General features: G+C 36.5%; 1 protein-coding gene across 7 annotated transcripts in view; it reads right to left on the bottom strand.

The window, feature by feature from the left end:
* Positions 1-427: 427 nt before the first annotated feature.
* CLHC1 (clathrin heavy chain linker domain containing 1) overlaps positions 428-23,051 on the bottom strand; it is a 41,948-nt gene continuing 19,324 nt past the window's right edge. For all 7 annotated transcript variants that reach the window (XM_060605799.3, XM_060605782.3, XM_060605831.3 and 4 more), the window contains 4 exons: positions 17,657-17,831; positions 10,625-10,827; positions 4,262-4,441; positions 428-2,263 (listed from right to left, as the gene is read on the bottom strand). In XM_060605799.3, coding sequence (XP_060461782.3) covers positions 2,067-2,263; positions 4,262-4,441; positions 10,625-10,827; positions 17,657-17,831 — 755 coding nt within the window. In that variant the 3' untranslated portion in view covers positions 428-2,066. The remainder of the gene's footprint in view (positions 2,264-4,261; positions 4,442-10,624; positions 10,828-17,656; positions 17,832-23,051) is intronic.

Here is a 23,051-nt window from a genome sequence, read left to right as displayed (position 1 = left end):
GGGTCCTATGCCAAGAGGCTCATGTTATGCATCTCTTCAGTGCAGCCTACAGGAGGCTCCGACTGCTTCCAAACCTTTTGTAGCTCACAGCTCCACTCCTCCTCCTCCCCCCACTTGACTTCATATTCTTTCTTGCTCTTCCTCCCAACTCCATCTCTAGACATTTTGATTTATATTCACTTGACAAGTTTCACATTCCTTGGGAAAACCGCCGCAGGTAATGCTAAACAGAGGAGGAACAATAATGAGTGGAGGAAAAACATTTTAAAATAAAAGCAAAATTAACAGTAACAACAACAGCTGCTGTTCCAAGCTTTTTCCACATTTAAGTTCCTACTTCATCCTCCTGGCTTTCAGGGATACTTTTTTCCCCTAAGTTCTGTCAATGGACACATAATAGCTTTCTATCAATTATACAAGTCTCAAAGAAAAAAGGTTTCATTGGTATATTAAAAATCAATGCTGCTAAAAATAAACAAAAATTCAAAATTTTTTAAAAAATAAAAAATCAATGCTGCTGAAATGCCTTTTCTCTTTCCCTTTCTTTTTTCCATCCTTCATCTTTTCTTTTCAAAAAAATCACAGCTAATGTGATGGCCAGAAATCAAAATATTATTAGTTACTATAAGCCTTTTAGTAATACGTTGCTTTTTAAATTATGTACATATATTACTTTAAAAAATATTGTTTTAGAAAACTCAATTATAATTATGCATTACTGTGTTTAGCAATATACGGAAAAACTGAGAATGCAGCCAGTACCCTCTGGATTTATAAGATAAGCCAAGAAACCCTAGCATAGACAGATCACTTACTTTAGGAATAAGGTATGTCAGTATTATCAAATACACCAAAGAAGGATAATTATACAAATAAAGACAGATAGATATGTGGGATTTAGTAAGTTTAAGCCAAGCAGAGGAACATATATTTCTGGGACCTATTACATAGAAATAACAGTTACCTTCTGCAAAATTCCTCTATTATGTTATATACTTCTATTATACACACATATCAGTAACCTTCATAACAAACCTTTGGAGGAGTATTACTGCCTGTATTTTATAAAGAGGAAGAGGTAAGACCAGAATTTAAATACGAGGCTACCTGATTCCAAGTTCATATTCTTTCAACTATAGAGTAAAAAAAACAGACATTCAATTTAAATTTAGGAGGGGAAAGAAGCTTGACTTTTTACTCCTACTCCATCTCATAGCAGCTCACTGTTACCAAGTTCCATGATCAAGGCTGATATTTAGCTGGTATGCTCTGCCATGGCATAAGGCTGAAAGCTGTTAAGATTAGCTGGGGATCTGTTCTGTTTGACTCATGGTGCCCATGCCATGTGGATCACTAAATATGTTGAATATCCTACCCGTCCGTGACACAACCTGAGTATTCCAACAAATACTTACTCAGACATTTGAAATCATCCCAAACCACCTACGACATATGTTCCATACCTACAGGTATCTCAGGTCTACATCCATGCAAAATTTGGCTGGTCTTCTCTCTAGGTAAGAACATGCTAGGATTCCCAATTTTTGGAGTAGAAGCCTAACATTTGCCATTTACATTGACCAAAGCATGGGGCACATCTTTAAGTCAGTAGTACAAAATTACTATACTTAGGATTTCACCAGTGAGTCCAACCTCAAAATGACATCCTGTCTTTCTTGTTAAAAATCAGGCTCATAGGATTCAATATTTGGGAAATTAGTCTGACAGGATACTACCCACACCTTCCCCAGTTCTTACTATGAAATTTGATCACCAGAAAAGAATAGATGTTAGCTTATGCCCTTAGATAGAAGTACATACCTAAACTGAGCTATATTCTTGGATTTTATCAAGATTCAATATAAGAAATGACCATATGGAGAAAAAGAAAGCAACAGTCTAAATGTTTCAAGGACAAATCTAAATGTCAACATAATAAGAGCAACATGATTTCTGAGAGCTTCACACTTTGGATTTATTTATAAGTTAGTTATGCCAAAATCAGTTTGTCCAACCAACACACATAAAATGTTATACAGGCTCCCTCAACTGGTTAAGATGTAGCACTACCAAAAAACATGTTCCATTAAGTTGACTGTATCATCTTCTTGAGAAATTTCTGTAACTCCAGCCTGAGATTGAAGAATGGACATGATGTCACGAGATAATTTGTCAAAGCCATTCTGTAAACATATATTTGCTACTTCTTGCCAGTTTTCTAATGAGCAAAATGGATCATTTATCATAAGATGTTCCACTATACCTAAGGAAAAAAATTATAATATTATAGTATGTCACCTATTCTTATTTGAAAATCCATATTTAGCAATTCTTCAAAAATAGAAAGGGTTATCATTTCAACTCACTATTAAACCTGATTCCTATAAGTTTAATGTGGAGCGCTTCATCCAACTCATGGTAAGTAATCAAGTGTTAGTTTCTTCTGCTTTTTCATGAACCTTTTCATGCCTCACTGCAACCCTCTACCATGTCTCACATTCCCACACCTTTACTCATCTCCTTCTTGGTAAGGCTAGCAGATATTGAAAGTTACAAGGAAGGGAGCTTAGAAAATGAAGAATGAGGGCTCAGCCTTATTCAGAGTCTACAAGGTACCATTAGACACTATCATGTAACTGAGGGCTTACAGGTCTAGTTTTCATGATCCTTCAAATTCTTTTATAAATTCCCTAGTAGTGCTGACCCAAGTGCTTAAAAACCTCTTCGGCAAACCCTCCATCTTATCTCTGATAGAGAGAGACCTCTTAATGATGGGGCTTCTGTAACAAATATTTTTTCTAAGGATATAAAAGAATGAGTTTATTAAATAAAACTAAGGAGATTATTTGCTTTTGAAAATCAATTACAGTGACCCCCTTGGAATATATTTATTTAGGGAACTCATTTCTTATCTATTACCTGCATTACTTATGATACTTAATGAAAGATCTTTTTAAAACATTGTCATCACTATTATTTTATTTCTACCATAACTCTGTCAAATAAAATAATTTAGTTGATATCTATAATTTCAAAATTATCTTCCCAAATATGTTTTAATGTAATCTGCTATTCATTCTTAAACCCCATGTAGTAATTTAAAATCAAATTGTCTGCTCAAGTTCCTATATTAGAGAAAGGAAAGAAAAAATGAGATTTCATTAGTAATTCTTGACCCTACTACAGAGTTATGTTCAGAGTAAATATCATATGTAACTGATACGTACATATATATTTAGTTTAAGATTAAAATATAGAAAGATTATTTCCAAGGGCATCTGGGTGGCTCAGTAGGTTAAGTGTCTAGTGCTTAATTTTAGCTTAGGTCATGATCTCATGGTTTGTGAGTTCAAGCCCCATGTTGGGCTCTGCACTAAGAGCACAGAGCCTGCTTGGGATTCTCTTTCTCCTCCCCTGCTTATAGTCTCTCTCAAAATAAATATTTTTTAAAAAAAGATTATGTCTAAATAACACTTAAAATATATAAAAAGTTATTAAATATAAATATTTATTAATATATGTAAAGTTTTTAGAGTAGTGTTAGCTAATATAATTATTAAAATGTTCCCCTAAATCTTCACAAAGATTCTCTCTTCTTTGTAATTCCCTCAAGAAATAAATACTATTGGGGCACCTGGGTGGCTCAGTTGGTTGGGCGTCCTACTTTGGCTCAGGTCATGATCTTGCAGTTCATGAGTTCCAGCCCCACATCGGGCTCTATGCTGACAGCACAGAGCCTGGAGCCTGTTTCAGATTCTGTGTCTCCCTCTCTCTCTACCCCTTCCCCACTCACACTCTGTCTCTCTCTCTCAAAAATAAATAAACATTGGGGCGCCTGGGTGGCTCAGTTGGTTAAGCGTCCGACTTCGGCTCAGGTCATGATCTCACGATCTGTGAGTTCGAGCCCCGCGTCGGGCTCTGTGCTGACAGCTCAGAGCCTGGAGCCTGCTTCACATTCTGTGTCTCCCTCTCTCTCTGCCCCTCCTCTGTTCATACTCTGTCTCTCTCTGTCTCAAAAATAAATAAGTGTTAAAAAAAATTAAAAAAAATAAATAAATAAACATTAAAAAATTAAAAAAAAATACTATTGTTAACAGACTATTATTGACATGGTAGTCTTTACATTTATAAACTCTTAAAGTCAATTTCTGCCAAGAAGGAATTCTTAGGAAGAATGAGTTAACTCAAACATAATAATCTTGAACCTTTCCCTAAATAACCCAATACTTTTTCTTCTACAACAACATTTTACTATACTCACCTTTCCCACCTTTACTTATCTCTTGAAGTAGCTTAATGCCAACTTTTTTCATATCTACAGAGAACAGATGAAGTATAGCAAGACCAAAAGATAAAGATGGTGGTTTCCCGTTCCATTCTCTAGTGAGACACTGAATTAATTCAGTGTGAGGACATAACTTGATTAGGTCCATCAGGTCATCTGAAAGCAAAATTCAAAAACTATGTCTCAACATCCTAATATGATACATCAACTACAAACTGGGACCAGCTAATATCTATACCTGCCAATCAACATTTCTTTTTCCAATCCTTCCAAAGCCCTCAGTGAACTCAACACTACTATCTCCAATCAAGAAGAAAAAAAATCATGCTCAGCATAGCAAAAAACGAAAGAAAACTACTAGTAGCAAGGACTACCAGGAAAACAAATTATCAAAGAACTGTGGTAGAATAGAAATAATTAGATTGGCAATCAGGAAACCTGATCTAACCACAATTCCATCAGTCCCTTATTCTTTTGGATCCCAGTTTATGCATCTTAAAAGTGCTAGCATTAGGGCTCCTGGGTGGCTCAGTTGGTTAAGTATCGGACTTTAGCTCAGGTCATGATCTCACGGTTTTTGAGCTCGAGTCCCACATCGGGCTCTCTGCTGTTAGCTCAGAACCCACTTCAGATCCTGTCCCCCTCTTTCTCTGCCCCTTCCCTGCTCTCTCTCTCTCAAAAATAAATGAACATTAAAAAAATAAAGTTTTAGCATATCCAATTTCTAAGGTTCCATCTAACAATATTATGTTTGTCTATATCTTGCTGTTCATATTTGGGCCAACTTCTAGTGAGTATAATTTCTTTCTTCCTGTGTCTTGCACAGAAAAAGGGGCTCAGTAATTTTTTTCCTAAAAATATTATTTTAGAAACTCAAAAATGAAGACTTTAAGAAGCCATTAGCCCGTTCAAGTAGCTAGTAGCTGAGCCATATGAAGTTGCCTACATTTGACCATGCTTTACTACAAAAAAGGATATTTCATATGGTTTAATATACTAGATAACTACTGAGTTGATACTACAATTATGATTTACATTAAAAAAAATTTTTTTTAATGTTTATTTATTCTTGAGGGAGAGATAAGAGTGTGAGTGGGGGAGGAGCAGACAGCGAGGGGGAGACACAGAATCTGAAGCAGGCTCCAGGCTCCGAGGTGTCAGCACAGAGACCCATGTGGGTCTTGAACTCACAAACCATGAGATCATGACCTGAGGTGAAGTCGGACGCTTAACCGACTGAGCCACTCAGGCACCCCCATGATTTACATTCTTAAATTTATAAACTTTGTGTTAACTAAAGTTTTTCAAGTAAAAAATTTACTTTCTCAGGGTGCCTGGATGACTCAGTGGGTTAAGCATCTGACTTTGTCTGAGGTCATGATCTCATGGCTCATGGGCGCAAGCCCCGCATGGGGCTCTGTGCTGACAGCTCAGAGCCTGGAGCTTGCTTTGGATTCTGTGTCTCCTTCTCACTCTGCCCCTCCTCCCCAGCCCACACTCTGTCTGTCCCTCTCTCTCTCAAAAATTAACATTAAGCATTAAAAAAAAAATTTGTTTTTAATATTATTCTTTGGTCACAACAGAGGTAGTATTCAGAATAATTCCTGAAAGCCTTTTAAGAACTACCATAAACATAATTTGCAATTTTTTGACTGATAATATAAGATAATCTAGTGTTTATTAAACACATATTTACTGTACTAGGGACTTACATATATCAAATCACTGCATTTAATATTCAGTATAAGTGAGATATTATTATTTTCACATTAAAAGTGAGTAAACAGGCTTAGAGAAGTTAATTTTCCCAGAATTATACACATGATATAAAGGAGAACGAAGTTCATCTAATCCACCCAAGTCCATGACCTTCCAATCTTTAGCGATGCTCCTCCAAAACAATAAGTATATGTGTGATGCACTGTATGTATGTACATATACACATACATGCACATACACACATAAATAAAAGAGAGATAAATGATAAAAGAATAAGCAAGGAATAGCAGAATATAATTCTGTATCAATAAAGTCAAACAATTTTTTTTTAATTTCCCTAGAGAAGAGGTAGAAGAAGTTTATGATTTGGGCCACTCAAACTGGCCTTCACTAAGGTGAAGCTATTTATATAGCATCCCCCAGCCACCAGCATTTCGTAACTCACACATTTTGCTGTTTCATTCAATCAGGCATTCAAATTCCCCTCTCCTTGAATTGATTAATTAACCACTATTTACTTAAGTATGTACAAGATATGGCCTCTGACTAGTTCAAAGGAACACAAATTCAAATCCTATGACCTTTCTCCTCTGCTTACCATGGTTTGGAATCCATTTCGTCATTTCTTAGTTTGACAGGTTATTAGTCAATTTTTATCTCATGGATGTTCTTGGGGTTTTTCTCCAAATTTTTATTTACATTTTACTTAGCTAACATACAGTGAAATATTGGTTTCAGGAATAGAATTCAGTGATTCATCATTTGCATACAACACCCAGTGCTCATTCTAACAAGTGCTCTCCCTAGTACCCATCACCCATCTAGCTCATTCCCCCCCATCACCCTTCAGTTTGTTCTCTATCATTAAGTCTCTCATGGTTTCTCTCCCTCCCATATGTTCATCTGTTTTGTTTCTTAAATTCCACATATGAGTGAAATCATATGGTATTTGTCTTTCTCTGACTGACTTACTTCTTTAGCATAATACATTTTAGCTCTATCCATGTCATTGCAAATGACAAGATTTCATTCTTTTGGATGACTAATATTCCATTGTGTATATATATCACATCTTTATCCATTCATCATCAGTCTGGACATTTGGGCTCTCTCCATAGCTTGGCTATTGTTGACAATGCTACAATAAACACTAGGGTGCATATATCCCTTCAAATTTGTATTTTTTTTTATCCTTTGGGTAAATACCTAGCAGTGCAATCGCTAGATCATAGGGTAGTTCTATTTTTAACTTTTTTTTTAAGTTTATTAATTTATTTTGAGAGAGAGAGAGTATGTGTGTGTGAGCAGGGGATGGGCAGGGAGAGAGGGAGAGAGAGAATACCATGCAGGTTTTGTGCTGTCAATGCAGAGCCCAATGCAGGGCTTGAACTCACGAACTGTGAGATCATGACCTGAGCTGAAACCAAGAGTTGACGCTTAACCGACTGAGCCAGATGTCCCTATTTTTAACTTTTTGAGAAATCTCTATACTGTTCTCCAAAGTGGCTGCAGCCATTTGCATTCCCACCAACATTGCAAGAGGGTTCCCCTTTCATGGATATTCTGTTTTAATATGATTATAAAGGCCGATATGCCAAGTGTGATAGATGTTTAACTCACGAACATCTAGCGCAATGGTTCTCAAAATATGGCCTAGGGTTTATAAAGTCAAAACTATGTTCATAAAAATACTAAGCTGTTATTTGCCTTTTTCATTCCCATTCTCTCACAAATATACAGTGGTGTTTTCCAAAGACTATCTGACATGTAGTCTTACAACAGACTGAATATAGGAGGCGATATAGGAAGCCAGCTATCTTATAGTAATCCAGATATTGTAGAGATTTGCAAAAATGTAGAAAATGCAACTCTTTTCATGAAATTCCTTGGTTTTAGAAAGTTTTTTTGTTTTTTAAAGTATATTTATTTATTTTGGAGAGAGAGCACGTGCATGTGTGGGAGGGACAGAGAGAGGGGGAGAGAGAGAGGATCCCAAGCAGGCTCCCCACTGTCAGCACAGAGCTGGATGCGGGGCTCAAGCTCATGAAACCTTGACATGGTGACTTGAACTGCAATCAAGAGTCAGACGCTTAACCGACTTGTACCACCCAGGCGCCCCAAGGAAAAGTTATGTCTTATAAAAAATATTTTATTATGATAACATGTGATGGGTTTATTGTTGTTTTCTTTAAATGAATAAATATTTTAAAATTTTCTGTTTTAATTTCTAATAGGATAAATATCAACAGATATAACCCATATAAATATAAGCTCTTTGGGATGTTCAGTGCTTTTTTAAAAGTGTAAAAGAGGGGTGCATGCGTGGCTCCGTTGCTTAAACATCCAACTTCAGTTCAGGTCATGATCTCACAGTTTGTGAGTTCAAACCCCTCACCAGGCTCTCTGCTCTCAGTGCCAGAGCCCACTTCGAATCCTCTTGTCTCCCTTTTGCTGTCCTTCCCCTGCTCACTCACTCACTCACTCTCTCTCTCTTTCAAAAATAAATAAACATAATAAATAAATAAGTAAATAAAAGAAACCTGAGACCAAAAAGTTTGAGAGCTTCACATCTAGAATAACCCAATTTCCACTTAAGTATATTCACTTGTGTAATGATAATGGGGAAGGTGAACAAACAAATCATTTCAGGTTTTATTCTAAATATTATTGGGGGGTGGAATAATTTTTATTTCTAAAACAGATGCTCCTTTAGTCAGATTTATGCTTTTGGAACAAAACTTTCTTATAATTTTTGTTTTTGTTTTGTTGTGGTTTTGGTTTTTGTTTTTTAATTTGTAAATGTATAACTGATAGTCTAAATCTGAGAACATTCTTTTCAGAAAGTATAAAATTAAGTCTTTCCCTCAAGGCCCCATGATACCATGGGTTTTTCAGGGTTTCTACTTTTTTTCAAGTTATTATTTTCATCTTATGATGTGCTAAATAAATTCTGAGGATAAATATCAAGGTTCTAATTATATAGAGTGTCATTACTTCTTAAATTATTATAATAACATATAATTATTTTAGATTATAATGCAGGAGCAGAACAATACAATAATGAGTCAATCACATTTCTATGCATTTATGCAAGGCAAATTTTGCAAGCAAAACAGAAACTTCATTCACATTTCAGTCAATATAAATTCTAGAGTAATCATTTCTTACCTGTGGAAAAATAATACTTAAAACAGAAACTGAACCTGTATACTTAGATAATAAAAATAAAATATCTAATTCATTCAATAAATATTGAGTAGTACCTACTATGCCAGATTCTATCCTGTTGCTGTGTGTACGTAGGCAATTACTTACCTCTTTGAGCCTTAGTTAGCCTCTCTGTGGAAAGTTTTTTTTTTAATCTATAAAATAGGGATAATAACAAAACCTACTTTATAGTTAATGTAAGTATTAAGTAACATAATGCAAGTAAAAAGCCAAACTATAGTATCAAGTGTGCTGTTAATATAACAAATGAAGAAATTCATAACTTTAAAAAATAGATGCTAAGTAAAATTAAATTTATTGTTTGAAAATAATCAGATTCAACTGCCATAAATGATCCTCTTTCCCATAAAAATATGACCTAGAAGTGCTGTAGTTTGTCTTATTTGCAACTTCTTAGAATTGGGGTACAGAGCCTGCAAATAAGAATTCAGACATAGACCTGGGATATGGGAGAGGTCAGGCTGCCTGTACACGTAGGTTAGTGCTGAACTAGATTCATAAGAGATCAGCTCATTCAACTATAGTTACCCTAAGGTTGACAATGCTCTCAGATCACTGCCTACTTGTAACCTAAGTGTTTCAAAATTTTGAAATGAACATTATTTTACTAGTTCTTCATTTTTAATGCTCATATCATAGTTTACATACACTCATATGTAACAAATAAGTGCAGCTATTTAAAAAAAATTCTCTAAGTAGCATGGTCTGAAATATCTGCAAAATAAACTGTGTACTTCAGAGGGAGAGAAGCAGAGACACCCAGACATCTACCTTCTTGAAGGCTGCCAGGTTGTCCCCTCAGGACAGCCTGAGGCTCAGTCCCTCATGCCTCTGCCAGACATGGGAGAAAAACAAGATCTCAGCAACAACTGACCTTAAGGCAAAGACCACTCTGACTGGGCTGGCCACAGCTACCCAGGACCCTCCGTTAGCACCAAGGACTTGGTGAACTTCACTCCCTCAGCTCAGTGTTCCCTCTGTGGATCTCAGCATCTCCACTTGTATGACAGGCCTAGCAATGACTACCTGATGGGACTACTGTGAGGACTGGCCAGAAGGGTGTGAGAACACATCTAGACTCTGGCACATAGTAGGTTCTCAATAAAAGCTAGGTTTTTGTTAAAAACAGACAGACAAAAATTGTATGTTTCAGGATTCCAGTTTACTAAACGTTTATGTAGTGAAGAAATACTAATGTATTTGAATGTCTAGCATGAAAGTCAATCAGTTCTAGCTTAACTGTTTTCACCAAAAATTATAAGACTCTACTTATTAGTATATGTAAAATAGACTTTAAAATTTAAATCCAAAATATTGCCTACTATCATGTGTGATCTTACCAGTAAAGTCTAGAATTCGAATACATACCAATAAGTAGGCTTTTTCACTTACCGGAAGTAAAGTCCTTGAACTGCTGTATGTATTCCATGGCCCCATGAATCTGACCCTGTTTACATAGGCAAAGAAGAGCTTTCTTGTGCAGGCCACATTCAGTGTAGATAATCTGAGCTAAAGCCAGGCACTTGGCCTTGTTATAAGTATCCTGCTCCCCATAATCATAAATGACATCCCCAGCCTCCTCAGAAAATGTGAGCCTAGAGCAAGCAGATCAATAGGTATACTTTAGAGAGCTCATGGTGAGTGGATGAGAATAAAATATTTTAAAATTCAGCACAGTAGAATTGGATTTTCCATGGTCTGTAAGAATTACAAGTTAATAGACAATTGATGTAGGAGAAATTAAACATATCCAAGATTTAACAAAAACAAAAATAATCACATATTCTTTTGTGGTGGGGGAGGGGAGGAGACATTTTGGTGAAACTGACCTCAAATTTTTTCAAAAATCTACAAACATGGGGCGCCTGGGTGGCTCAGTCAGTTGAGCGTCTGACTTCAGCTCAGGTCACGATCTCACGGTTCGTGAGTTCGAGCCCCGCGTCGGGCTCTGGGCTGATGGCTCAGAGCCTGGAGCCTGCTTCCGATTCTGTGTCTCCCTCTCTCTCTGCCCCTCCCCCATTCATGCTCTGTCTCTTTCTGTCTCAAAAATAAATAAACATTAAAAAAAAAAATTAAAAAAAAAATCTACAAACATGGTTAAAACTCTCCTAAAAAAGACTGGTGGAATTTAAAGTAACAAGGTAAATAAAAATTATTTTATAATTGAGGATCTCAATGTTCTCAGCAGTTATACAGATTTTAAACCCTGCAGAATGTAAGAATTCATTAAATGTTGGTTAAAGATAGTGACAACAAATTTTAGCTCAAAATTAGTGACAGATCTTGCAAGTGTTTGCAAGAAACGTGTGACATCAGTGTTATTTTCTAAATTGTTATAGAATTATAAAAAAACAACAGGGGTAAAAAAGGGTTTAAGATGTCCCAATTTCCCTTGTCATCACATTTTAATGCACATCTTCAAACACAATTGGAGTGAACCATCTGCACACTAACTCCACCTAGAAACGATCAGCATAGGCCAAAACACATTTGGGTATAATTTAAGATATCACTTCCAATCACTGGTTGTACGGACATTGTGCTTTAGTTTTATTTTAAATTAATAGCTACAGAGTAACAGTAATCACATAATATTGATATCTGTACACATGTAACAAAATACCAGTAACATTCAAATAAAATCCTGAAATCCCTATAAAATGTGTTTACTGAAAATTCAGTAAATAAAGCCTGCCATGTTTATTGGGGTGGCCAAAGAGAAGTGTGTCTGAAATCAAAAGGCAGCTTCTGAGTATAAATCAATTATTTAATAAGCAATTTACCTAACTTTTACATTTTAGTACCAAAACATGGGTTTTGGTAGCTATAGCCACGATGTTTCCGAAGGCTGAACAAGGAATTATTTCAGTCATTTTAGTGACTGTATAACCAGAGCAAGATGATAATACCAGTATTATAGTATTTCTTTCTCTTATTAATAACATTATTTTATTTTTGTAAGAGGTCATCACTAACATGATGTGGTTCCACCTGAGAAAAGGGCAGAGCTGAGGACTAAGGTTGCTTTGTTCTGGTTTGTCATTTTCCAAAAGGATGATGTATGATTTTAAAAATATATATATATTGAAAGGGAGGAAGAGGGGGCGCCTGGGTGGCTCAGTCGGTTGGGCGTCAGACTTCAGCTCAGGTCGTGATCTCGCAGTCCGTGAGTTCGAGCCCTGCGTTGGGCTCTGTGCTGACAGCTCGGAGCCTGGAGCCTGTTTTGGATTTTGTGTCTCCCTCTCTCTGACCCTCCCCCGCTCATGCTCTGTCTCTCTCTGTCTCAAAAATAAATAAAAGTTAAAAAAAAATTTTTTTTTAAATAAAAAAAAATTAAAAAAAAAAGAAAGGGAGGAAGAGGGTCAAGCTCCAAAAGAATGGAACTGGCCCTGAAGGAAAAAGGGGGAAAAAAAAAACAGGGATTCTAGCCCTGGGGACAGGGAGGTAGTCAAGCATGCTGTACCCAACTGGAAAATGAGCCTGGGAACCTCTGTCCCTGTTTTGCCCCTAATCACCTCATTACATCCCTCTTTCTGTTTTCTCAAAGTCTCCTTCTTGGCTCTCCCATCCCTACTTCCAATTCTAAGAAGACTTCTGAAAGTGGATCTCTAGAATGGCTCTGGAGAATATATATGACTAATAAATAAATTTAAAAAAATGTGCTTAACTCCATTAGTAAACTAAGGTATATTTGATTATAAACCAGATTATAGATTTTTTTTAATGTTTATTTATTTTAAAGAGAGAGAGAGAGAGAAGACACAAGTTGGGGAAGGGCAGAGAGAGAGTGGGAGACACAAAATCCAAAGCAGACTCCAGGCTCTGAGCTGTCAGCACAGAGCCCAAAGTGGGGCTTGAACCCACAAACCTTGAGATCATGACCTGAGCCAAAGTCAGACATTCAACTGACTGAGCCACCCAGGCACCCCAGATTGTAGATTTTTTTAAGCCAAAATAAAGGTAATATACAATCACTAAATCTATGCATCATATTTATTTACTGTTATTTTGTAGGATTGGGTTTGTCAAGTTAATATTTCAGAGGATATTTTCCTCTTCCGGGAGCAATATCTGCAATTTAGAGAGCCAATGCCAACAAAACATTTCTTAAGTTTAGGCTTTCTGAGTCAAGTGATTAGACTTTCCCCAGGTAAGAATGATTAAGAGAGCCAAGATTAGTCTATAATCCAGGCTGTTTTATGGCTGGCTCTGTGCAGGGCTTCAAGGAAAGAACTGTAGAACTTTTTAAGGTAGCCATATGGTAGAGGCCAGGTCACTGGAGTCAGAGACCAGAGGAAAGAGGCTAAGAATAAAGAATGTGAATTACCTTCAGTATTCTGTTATATCATCTCAGGATCCTTAAGAGTGGTGGTATTTTCCAAATTTATGCAGTCAAGGAATTGCAGAAGAATTTAAATTCTTATAATTAAGAGGTAGAATTGGCCAAGAACAATCAGTATATGTAGGGAAATTAATCTTGTCTTATGTGTCTCTGCATCAGACAACAGGTGTTAATGAACATGCACTTTCTAATGGTGTTCTCATGTCTGAACCATTTCCAGTGCTCCCTGACAAGTACTTTCTGTAGAGGGCGTAGAAGGTGGGACCAGGTAGAAAAAGAAAGAGGCAAAGGGTAAAAAGAGGGGTATATGTACGAAGAAGTTTCCTAAAACAGAATTTACTATTACGTGAACAGTAAGTGAAGGCCATAACAAGAGGGGGTGGGAAAAAGATACTTTACACTGGTAAACAATAGTGCCATCAATCTAGGACAGTTTAGGACTCCCCAGTGTCATGCAGGGGAAATGGTGAATTTGGAATGGGTGGCAGTAGGCACTAGTATGCAAACTTGCCATTTTTAAGTCTGGGACATTTAGAAGTCATGAATTTTTTATTTAGGGAGTGCTGACATTAGTCCTTCCATCTCCCTTATGATATACTTCTTAAATATGAGAACTGTAACTACTCTCTAATATGTAGCCTACATCTGTATGTATCCAGAACCAAGCAAGCATAGTCCTTAGACTGAAAAATAAGCAGGCTGTGGCTACCAGACAGATGACAGGACTTTCCTCACTCTGCCTTCCAATACTCACAGCCCAACCCATGTCCACCAGACCCAGCAAAAGTAGCTTGATCTTCATAAATAGGCAGACACTGTTTTAGTCCCCTTTACTGGACCAGTGACTCTTCCCCAGCTGACTACTAACAGCTCACAGCTGTTGCCTTCCCCAGAGAACAGCCTTCCCCAGCTGTTGCCCTAAGCTGACTAGCTACCTTGCCCAGAAAATTATGCTTATCTTTCAACCCCCCAGTAGTGTAGAGCTGACAACTGATTAGTAAGGAATACAAAAGGTCAGTACCATAATTCAAAAAGAAGCAAGTCTGGCAGGATTTATGTTCCATAGTCCTCCCCCTGTAATACTAGCTAATACTAGATTTTAACCTGAGTTCACATCGTAGCTTGGTTCTTTCTGCTTCCCTATCCCATCTCACTCCTTCACTTATAATATTTCTCGAGGAGTAGTCTATCAGTAAATGATATGCACTCAAATCCAATTATCACGCTCTCTTTAAGGGAATAGGGAACCTGAGGGCCAAACATATTCCTCTCTGCCTTGTTATGTAACAACAATCTTACCTTTTCATGATAACCAAAGTTGACTATGACTCACAGAACCTAAATTTGCAGGCATGAGAATTTTATGTGTCATCCTGACTGGCTCATAGAGTGCCCAGATATTTAGTCATATATTATTCTGTGTGAGTCCGTGAGGATGTATTTGAAAGAGAGTAACATTTGAATCAGTAGACTGAATAAAGCAGATTGCTGTGAATGTGGATCGCTCTCATCCCATCAGTTGATGGCCTGGAGGGTACAAAAAAGGCTGACCCTCTTTCATATAAAGCGGAACTCCTCCTGCCTGACCGCTTAGCTGGGACAGTCTTTTCCTACCTTTGGACTCAAAAAGAAACATTGGCTCTTCATGGGTCTTGAGCAGCCTGAAACTTACACCATTGGCAGCTTTCTTGGGTCTCTAGCTTGCTGACTGTGGATCTTAAGACTTATCAGCCTCCATATTCACAGGAGCTAATTTCTTCATGGGTGTGTGTATGTATATATATCCTATTGATTCTGTTTCTCTAGAGAACCTTGATTCCACCAAGTGGGTTACTGGGGAATCAGCTGAGCAGAGCCACTCTTTTATCTCCCAGACCCAAGTATTGTACGTACTGGAGATATACTATACAATCATCACTAGTTTAAAGTGTACATTCCATCCTGAAGGATGTTACTATGTCTTCAAAAGATGGAGCGACAAGCTGGCATCACCTGGACACAACCTGAACCATTCATGAACCAAGTTTGGGTTTTTTTCTTCCTTGCCTGCTGGTCTTAGGTCACCCCCACCCTTGCATGAGGCTTTAGGTGTGAGCTGTGGAAGTTGTGTTGGTCAGTTGGTGGTAGTTGACATGAGTTCTGGGCCACCTATTCCTGAAGCTAACTTGTGTACTCTGGATCTGCTTGAGCACTATCTTCACTGTACCTGATTTTAGATGGACTCTCTGAGCCCACCTGACCTCATGACTTGGTGTTTCTGTCAGAATCCAGTTCATGATAAGCTGTTCTAATTCTAAAGTCATTGGTGTTCCCTGGATAAACACTCCAACTTTAGCAGGACTCAGTAGGCACTTTTGGAATCTTAAGTGCCTACTTTGGAATCTTAAGTATATGGTTACTTGTTACAGGTGGTAGATGATCTACTGGGATATTGCTGGGTAGTCCCGGGCCAGTTAAAAACTATTAGTGGGTAAATCAATAATCATGGTTTGATAAAGGCATGGAAACCACAGTCATCCTACCAGACAAGCCATTAAGACCAATAGAGTGCGAAGAATATAAAATGGATGATAGAGGAGAAAGATGAGTAATAATTAATGTGGATGAATCTCAAAATAATTAAAGCAAAAGAGGCAGAGCAAGAAAAAAAAGAATACATAATGTATAATTCCATTTATATAAAATTCTAGAAAATGAAACCTCATCTAAGGTGACAGAAAGCAGATCAGTGGTTACCTGGAAATGGTGGTGGGGGTTGGAATGAGGTTGATTATCTTGACTGTGGTGATGATTTCATGGGTGTATACATATGTCAAAACTTGTCAAACTGTACACTATAAATATGTGCAATTTATAATGTCAGTTATATCCCCATAATGCTTTCTAAAAACTCATCATATCGTACACTTTAAATATGTAGAGATTATTGTACATAAATTCTATCTCCATAAAGGTGTAAAAACCAAATTATAGCCCTATGATCAATTGTCATGACAAGGGCTATATATAGCTCATTCTACTAACCCTTCTAAGTTTCCCCCAGAATTTTAACCACAGAATCCTAGAGAAGTTGTGCCTAGATGGAATGAAATTAAAGTGAGAAGAAAATACATTTGTGTTGTGCAAATGGTTGACTACAGTAGATGCTGATTTAATGTTCTGCCCGGATCCTCATTACTGAGACAGCATACCCTTCCCCTCTGGGTGCTGGCTGTCAGTGGCTCACATGTCCCTCCCTTCTGTAGCAAATTGCCCTTTGCTGATGGGAGCCACCAGGCCTAGGAAGTTATGCCCCATCCAGGCAGCCTATAGCCCTAATAGAGACTAACAGAGAGGTACAAAAGACTGATCCCTTGCCTCAAAGGGGGCAGCTCTTTGGTGTGGTTTATGCTCCAGAGCCATCCCTCTACAAATAAGACCAAGATTAGAACTTGCCTAAGATCACAACCTTTCTTGGCTTCCCGAACATACACACACTCTTTCCTATTTTGCTTCACTCACTCCCTTATAGGGTTTTCTTGAGAAGCCCACCTTCTATCAATCATGTCTGAGGCTTTGGTTATAGGAATCCAAACTAAGGGAGCTCTAGTACAAATCTGCCTACCTATACTGATATCCAACTCCAAGAAGCATTTCCTGCCTGTCCTTGCTGGTGTATATGTTCTTTTTTATTTTTTTTAATGTTTATTTATTTATTTTGAAAGAGAGAGAGACAAAGAGAGGGATGGGGAGGAGCAGAGAGAAAGGGAGAGAGAATCTCAAGTAGGCTCCACACTCACCATGGAGCCCGACACCAGGATCAGTCCCATGAACCAGGATGTCATGACCTGAGCCAAGATCAAAAGAGTTGGATGCTTAATGGACTGAGCCACCCAGGCGCCCCTGGTTTATATATAACCACTATTACTCAACTCCTGATCTGGGTTTATGTGACTAGGCCCCGTTACTCCATGAATGCTTAGTAAATCGTCTCTGAAGGATTAATTGTTCAGGATAATGTGCTGATAAAAAACTACTGAAATCTTGAGAACAACCTCATTAACCATATATCAAAATTAAGTCAAAAGCTTAATTTTGCTTACCTTTCCTGAGTGACCCAATTGATAACTAAATCTAAACGTTTTTCAGATAATCCACATTGGATTCCTTCCAGGGTCAGTTCTGCATCAACAGGTCGTCTGCATGCATGACTTGTGCTAAAGATGGCTTCAAAAAATAAGAGTAATGGAAAAGGCTTTCCTCTAATTTTTCCAACAGCTACAGAGAGAAGAAGAGTTTTGAGTTGAATACTTTAAGTAACAGTTTGCTTTTTCTTACTTCATATTATTACTTTCATCTCTTTGCATTTTCAAAAAATTTCAGTCTACAATTATGTACTGATAATGTTTAACTAATGCTTATGGATTAAACTTTCATTGTGGGTAATAACTAAATATTATATGCTGTATGAAAACAGAGACAGAGATTAGAATGATGTGTCTCCAACCAAGGAATGCCAAAAGTTGCCAATAGCCACCTAGAAGGTAGGAGAGAAATATGCAATGTGATCTCCCTAAGAGCCTCCACATGGAACTTTTAAAAGTTCAAAGAATATACCACCAGCAGACCACTGTAAGAGATGTTAAAAGTAGTCTTTCAAGCAGAAGGAAAATAATACCAGATAGAAATATAAATCTACACGAAGGAATAAAGACCAGAAATGGTATATCCTATGAATATAAGTATTTAGAAGCATACTGTTTTATATAATACATAAAGTGGTATAACATCACATAAGGGTAGAGTATGAGAAGTAAAAGTTATGATCTATAAACCTTAAAGCAACAACCAAAATAAAACAACAAGGAGTTACAGCTTATAATGAGCAAAGGAGAAAAATGGAATCATGAAAAAATTCAACTAATCCAAAAGAAGGCAGAAAAAGAGGGAAAAACAGTAACAAAGAAGAGATCAGAAAAATAGAAAACAAATAAAACTCAACCATGTCAACAATCACATTAAATATAAGTGATCTAAACACTCCAATTGAAAGGCAAAGATTGTCAGAGTGTATAAAAAAAGTAGAATCCAAGTATATGCTGCCTAGAAGACACTGACTTTATTTATTGGTCTGTTTATTTTTATTTCAAGTTATTATTTTAAATTCTAGTTAGTTAACACATATGGTAAAAATGGTTTCAGGTGTAGAATTTAGTGATTCATCACTTACAAATAACACCCAGTGCTCATCACAAGAAGTGCCCTCCTTAATACCCATCACCCATTTAGCCCATCCCCAGCCCACCTCCCTCCAACAACCCTCAGTTTGTTCTCTATAGTAAAGAGTCTCATGGTTTGCTTCCCTCTCTTTTTTATCCCTTCCCCCATGTTCATCTGTTTTGTTTCTTAAATTCCACATGAGTGAAATCATATGGTATTTTTCTTATTTCACTTAGCATGATACACTTTAGCTCCATCCACATCACTGCAAATGGCAAGATTCCATTCTTTTTGATAGCTGAGTAATATTCAACTGTGTATGTATATACCACATCAGTTGATGGACATTTGGGCTCTTTCCATAGTTTGGCTATTGTTGATAATGCTGTTATAAACATTGGGGTGCATGTAGAAGACAATGACTTTAAATACAAAGATACAAATAGATCAAAAGTAAGAATATGGGAAAAAATATACCATGCTAATACTAATCAAAAGAAACATGGAGTCACATTTCTATTTTCAAAACCTACTACAAAGCTACAGTAATCAAAATAGTATGATACTGACATAGGATGGATATCTAGAGAAATATAACAGAATTAAGAGTCCAGAATAAACTCTAAACATTTATGGTCAATTGATTTTTGACAAAGGGGGCAAACAATTCACTGGATACAGAACAGTCTTTTCAACAAATGGTGCTGGGATAACTAGATATCTATATGCAAAAGAATGAATCTGGACCATTATCTCACACCATACACAAAAATTAACTCAAAGTAGATCACAGACCTAAATGCATAAAACTCTTAGAAGAAAACACATGATCTTAAGTTAGGCAAAGATTTCTTAGATACAACAACAAAAGCACAGCCATAGAAGAGAAGAGGGTAAATTAGTCCCCATCAAAATTAAAAACTTTTGTGCTTCAAAAGCCACCATTAAGAAAGTGAAAAGAAAATCCACAGATTGGAAGAACATATTTGCACATCATCTGTCTGATATGAGATTTTTATCCAGAATATAAAAAGAACTCTCACAACTCAATAATAAAAACACAAATAACATAATTTTAAAATGGGCAAACAGTAGACATTTCTCCAAAGATAAATAAATGGCCAATAGGCACATGAAAAGATGCCAACACTGTTAGTCATTACAGATATGCAAATCAAAACCACAATCAGAGGGGCGCCTGCCTGGCTCAGTCGGTTTAGCGTCTGACTTCAGCTCAGGTCATGATCTCACACTCCGTGAGTTCAAGCCCCACGTCAGGCTCTGTACTGACAGCTCAGAGCCTGGAGCCCGCTTCAGATTCTGTGTCTCCCCCTCTCTCTGCCCCTCCCCTGCTCATGCTCTGTCTCAAAAATAAATTAAAAAAAAAACATTAAAAAAATTAAAAAAAAAACACAATGAGAACACTTATCTTGATGAGCATTGAGTAATACATAGAATTGTTGAATCATTATATTGTACACTCAAAATTAATATAAAACAATTTTGTTAACTATCTGGAATTAATTTTTTTTAATTAAACAAATAAATCCACAATAAGATACTTCACATGGTTTAGCAAGGCTATAATCAAAAAGACAGACATTAATAAGTGCTGGTAAGGATGTGAAGAAATTGAAATCCTCATATATTGTTGACAGGAATGAAAAATAGTGCAAATACTTTAGCAGTTCCTAAAAGCGTTAACACAAAGTTACCACAGAGCCATCCATTCCCCTCCTAGGAATTTACCCAAGAGAAATAAAAACAAATGTCTACATAAAAATTTGTACACAAATATTCATAGCTGCATTATTCATAATAGCCAAAAAGTAAAAACAACCCAAATTACTATCAACTGCCAAATGGATGAACAAAATGCAGTATACATCCTGCAAAATGGAATATTCATGTTCAGCAAGAACGAACCTCAAAAACATTATGCTAAGGGAAAGAAGTCAATCACAAAAAAACATGTTTTGCAAGATCCTATTAATATGAAAGGTCCAGAATAAGGAAATCCATACAGACAGCAAGTGGATTAGTGGTTACCTAGGGTTTGGAGAGGGAGCAGGAGGTAGAAAATGAGGAGTTAACGGTTCAAAATTTATTTTTGGAAGGATGAAAATGTTCTAAAATTAAGTTATGGCAATGTTACACAACTCTGTAGTTATAGTAAAATTATTCAAAAACATGGAGTTTTCTCCAGGAACGCAGTAAGTTATATTAATAGGCTAAAGGACAAAAACCACACAATCATTTCAATAAATGTAAAAAAAGTATTTAGCAAATCTAACATTCATCCCTGATAAAATTCTCACCAACCATAGAGAGGAATTTCATCAACCCTGAAAAATCTACAGCTAATATGATGAAAAGCTAAATACTTTATCTCTAAGATCAAAAACAAGGCAATAATATCTGCTCTCACCACTTCTATTCAACACTATAATGGAAGAGCCAGTGCAATAAGGCAAGTAAAAGAAATAATAGGCATCCATACTGGAAAGGAAGAAGTAGAACTCTTTCTTAACTGATGACATGATTATCTATGTAGAAATTCTAGGAATATACAATAAAAGTATTAGAACTAATAAATAAGTTTAAAGATGTCACAGAATACATGATCAATACACAAAAGTCAATTGTATTTCTATATACTAGCAACAAACAACTTTGGAATGTGAAATAAAAATTATAATAATATAAAAAATATAAAATATTTAAAAATAAATCTGACAAAAGATGTACAAGACCTAAACACAGATTAAAAAATCACGTAATTCTTTTTGTTCCTGTGTCCCTTACAAAACTACAAAGGCTCTATGGTAGAAACCTCTTCTGTCATTACATTTAGGCTTTGGCTACTTTTATAAACACCAATTTAAACCTCAGACTTATAAAATTAAGTTTAATACCCAAAATGCAGAATGTCATCATTCACTTCTGCATGGTAACATGACCTCATAATCAGTTATCAAATTGTAAATAATTGTTGGAATGGTTTCTTGACTTTGAGTTCACTGAATAAAAACTATAAAATTACACTGTTACATCTACTAGGATAAAATATTGAAAACTGTGCATGCAAAAATATAAGATGGGCCATTTACACACAATTCACAATCAAGCAATCTCTGTAAATACATATGATCACATGCATTATGTATATGGCAACAAATTTTTTGTGTTCTGATAAACATAAAAGAACATTTTTTTCAAACTGTTGAATTTAAAGGGTTTTTTGGGAAATTTTTATGAAAAACAATCTGTATATATTTGACATCAAAAATTTCCATTTAAAATGAAAATAATTAGAAAAATTATCTGCATCTATAAGCTCCATTGAGTATATCTCTCCTGTATTTATACCTCCGTATTTCCTTCTGAGCGTCTCATCTTTTAAAAACACAGTTTAGTTTTAAAATAAAAGGATTTAAAAAAAAATTTTTTTTTAACATTTATTCATTTTTAAGACAGAGTGTGAGCAGGGGAGGGGCAGAGAGAGAGGGAGACACCGAATCTGAAGCAGGCTCCAGGCTCTGAGCTGTCAGCACAGAGCCTGACACAGGGCTCAAACTCAAGAACCGTGAGATCATGACCTGAGCCGAAGTCAGAAGCTTAACCAACTGAGCCACCAAGGCACCCCTAAAAGGACTTTTTTAATTCTGAGCAATACTCAGTTAAGTGCCACCTGTCTAATATTGGTGAATTTCTCTTTTTTTTCTTAATATTGGTGAATTTTTCAGCATAAGATCCACATGCCTAGAAAAGTAATAAAAGTTGGCTGTTTTCCAATTTTGCTGGTAATTACACCTATTTTGGGTATTAATTGCAAGCTTTGATTTCTACTAAAACTTATAACCCATACTTTGAACAGATCCAGTCAAGGGGAGAAGAGAAAAAAACCTTAGGAATGTACTAATATCACTTTTGACTTCACCAATTTCAGAACACATCCGAAGAAAGAGTACCTGGGTATTTGTAAGACGCCTGACTTTTTTTTTTTTTTTTTTTTTTTTTTTTTTTTTTTAATTTTAGAGAGAGAAAGTGCAAGTGGGGGAGAGGGGCAGAGAGAGAAAGAGAGACAGAGAAAGAATCTCAAACAGCCTCCATATTCAACACAGAGTCTGATGCAGGGTCATCCCATGACCCTGGGATCAAGACCTGAACTGAAATCAAGAGTCGGACACTCAACCGATTGAGCCACCCAGGCGCCCCATGGATATCTGAAAATTTTTAAGTAAAATACTAAAATTTTCAATGTTAAAAAAAGACCTG

The sequence above is a fragment of the Panthera onca genome, chromosome A3 (genome assembly GCF_046562875.1).
Source record: "Panthera onca isolate mPanOnc1 chromosome A3, mPanOnc1 haplotype 2, whole genome shotgun sequence".
Classification (NCBI taxonomy): domain Eukaryota; kingdom Metazoa; phylum Chordata; class Mammalia; order Carnivora; family Felidae; genus Panthera; species Panthera onca.
The sequence above is the reverse complement of the archived record's forward strand: the minus strand, read 5'-3'. Positions and strand labels throughout refer to the sequence as shown.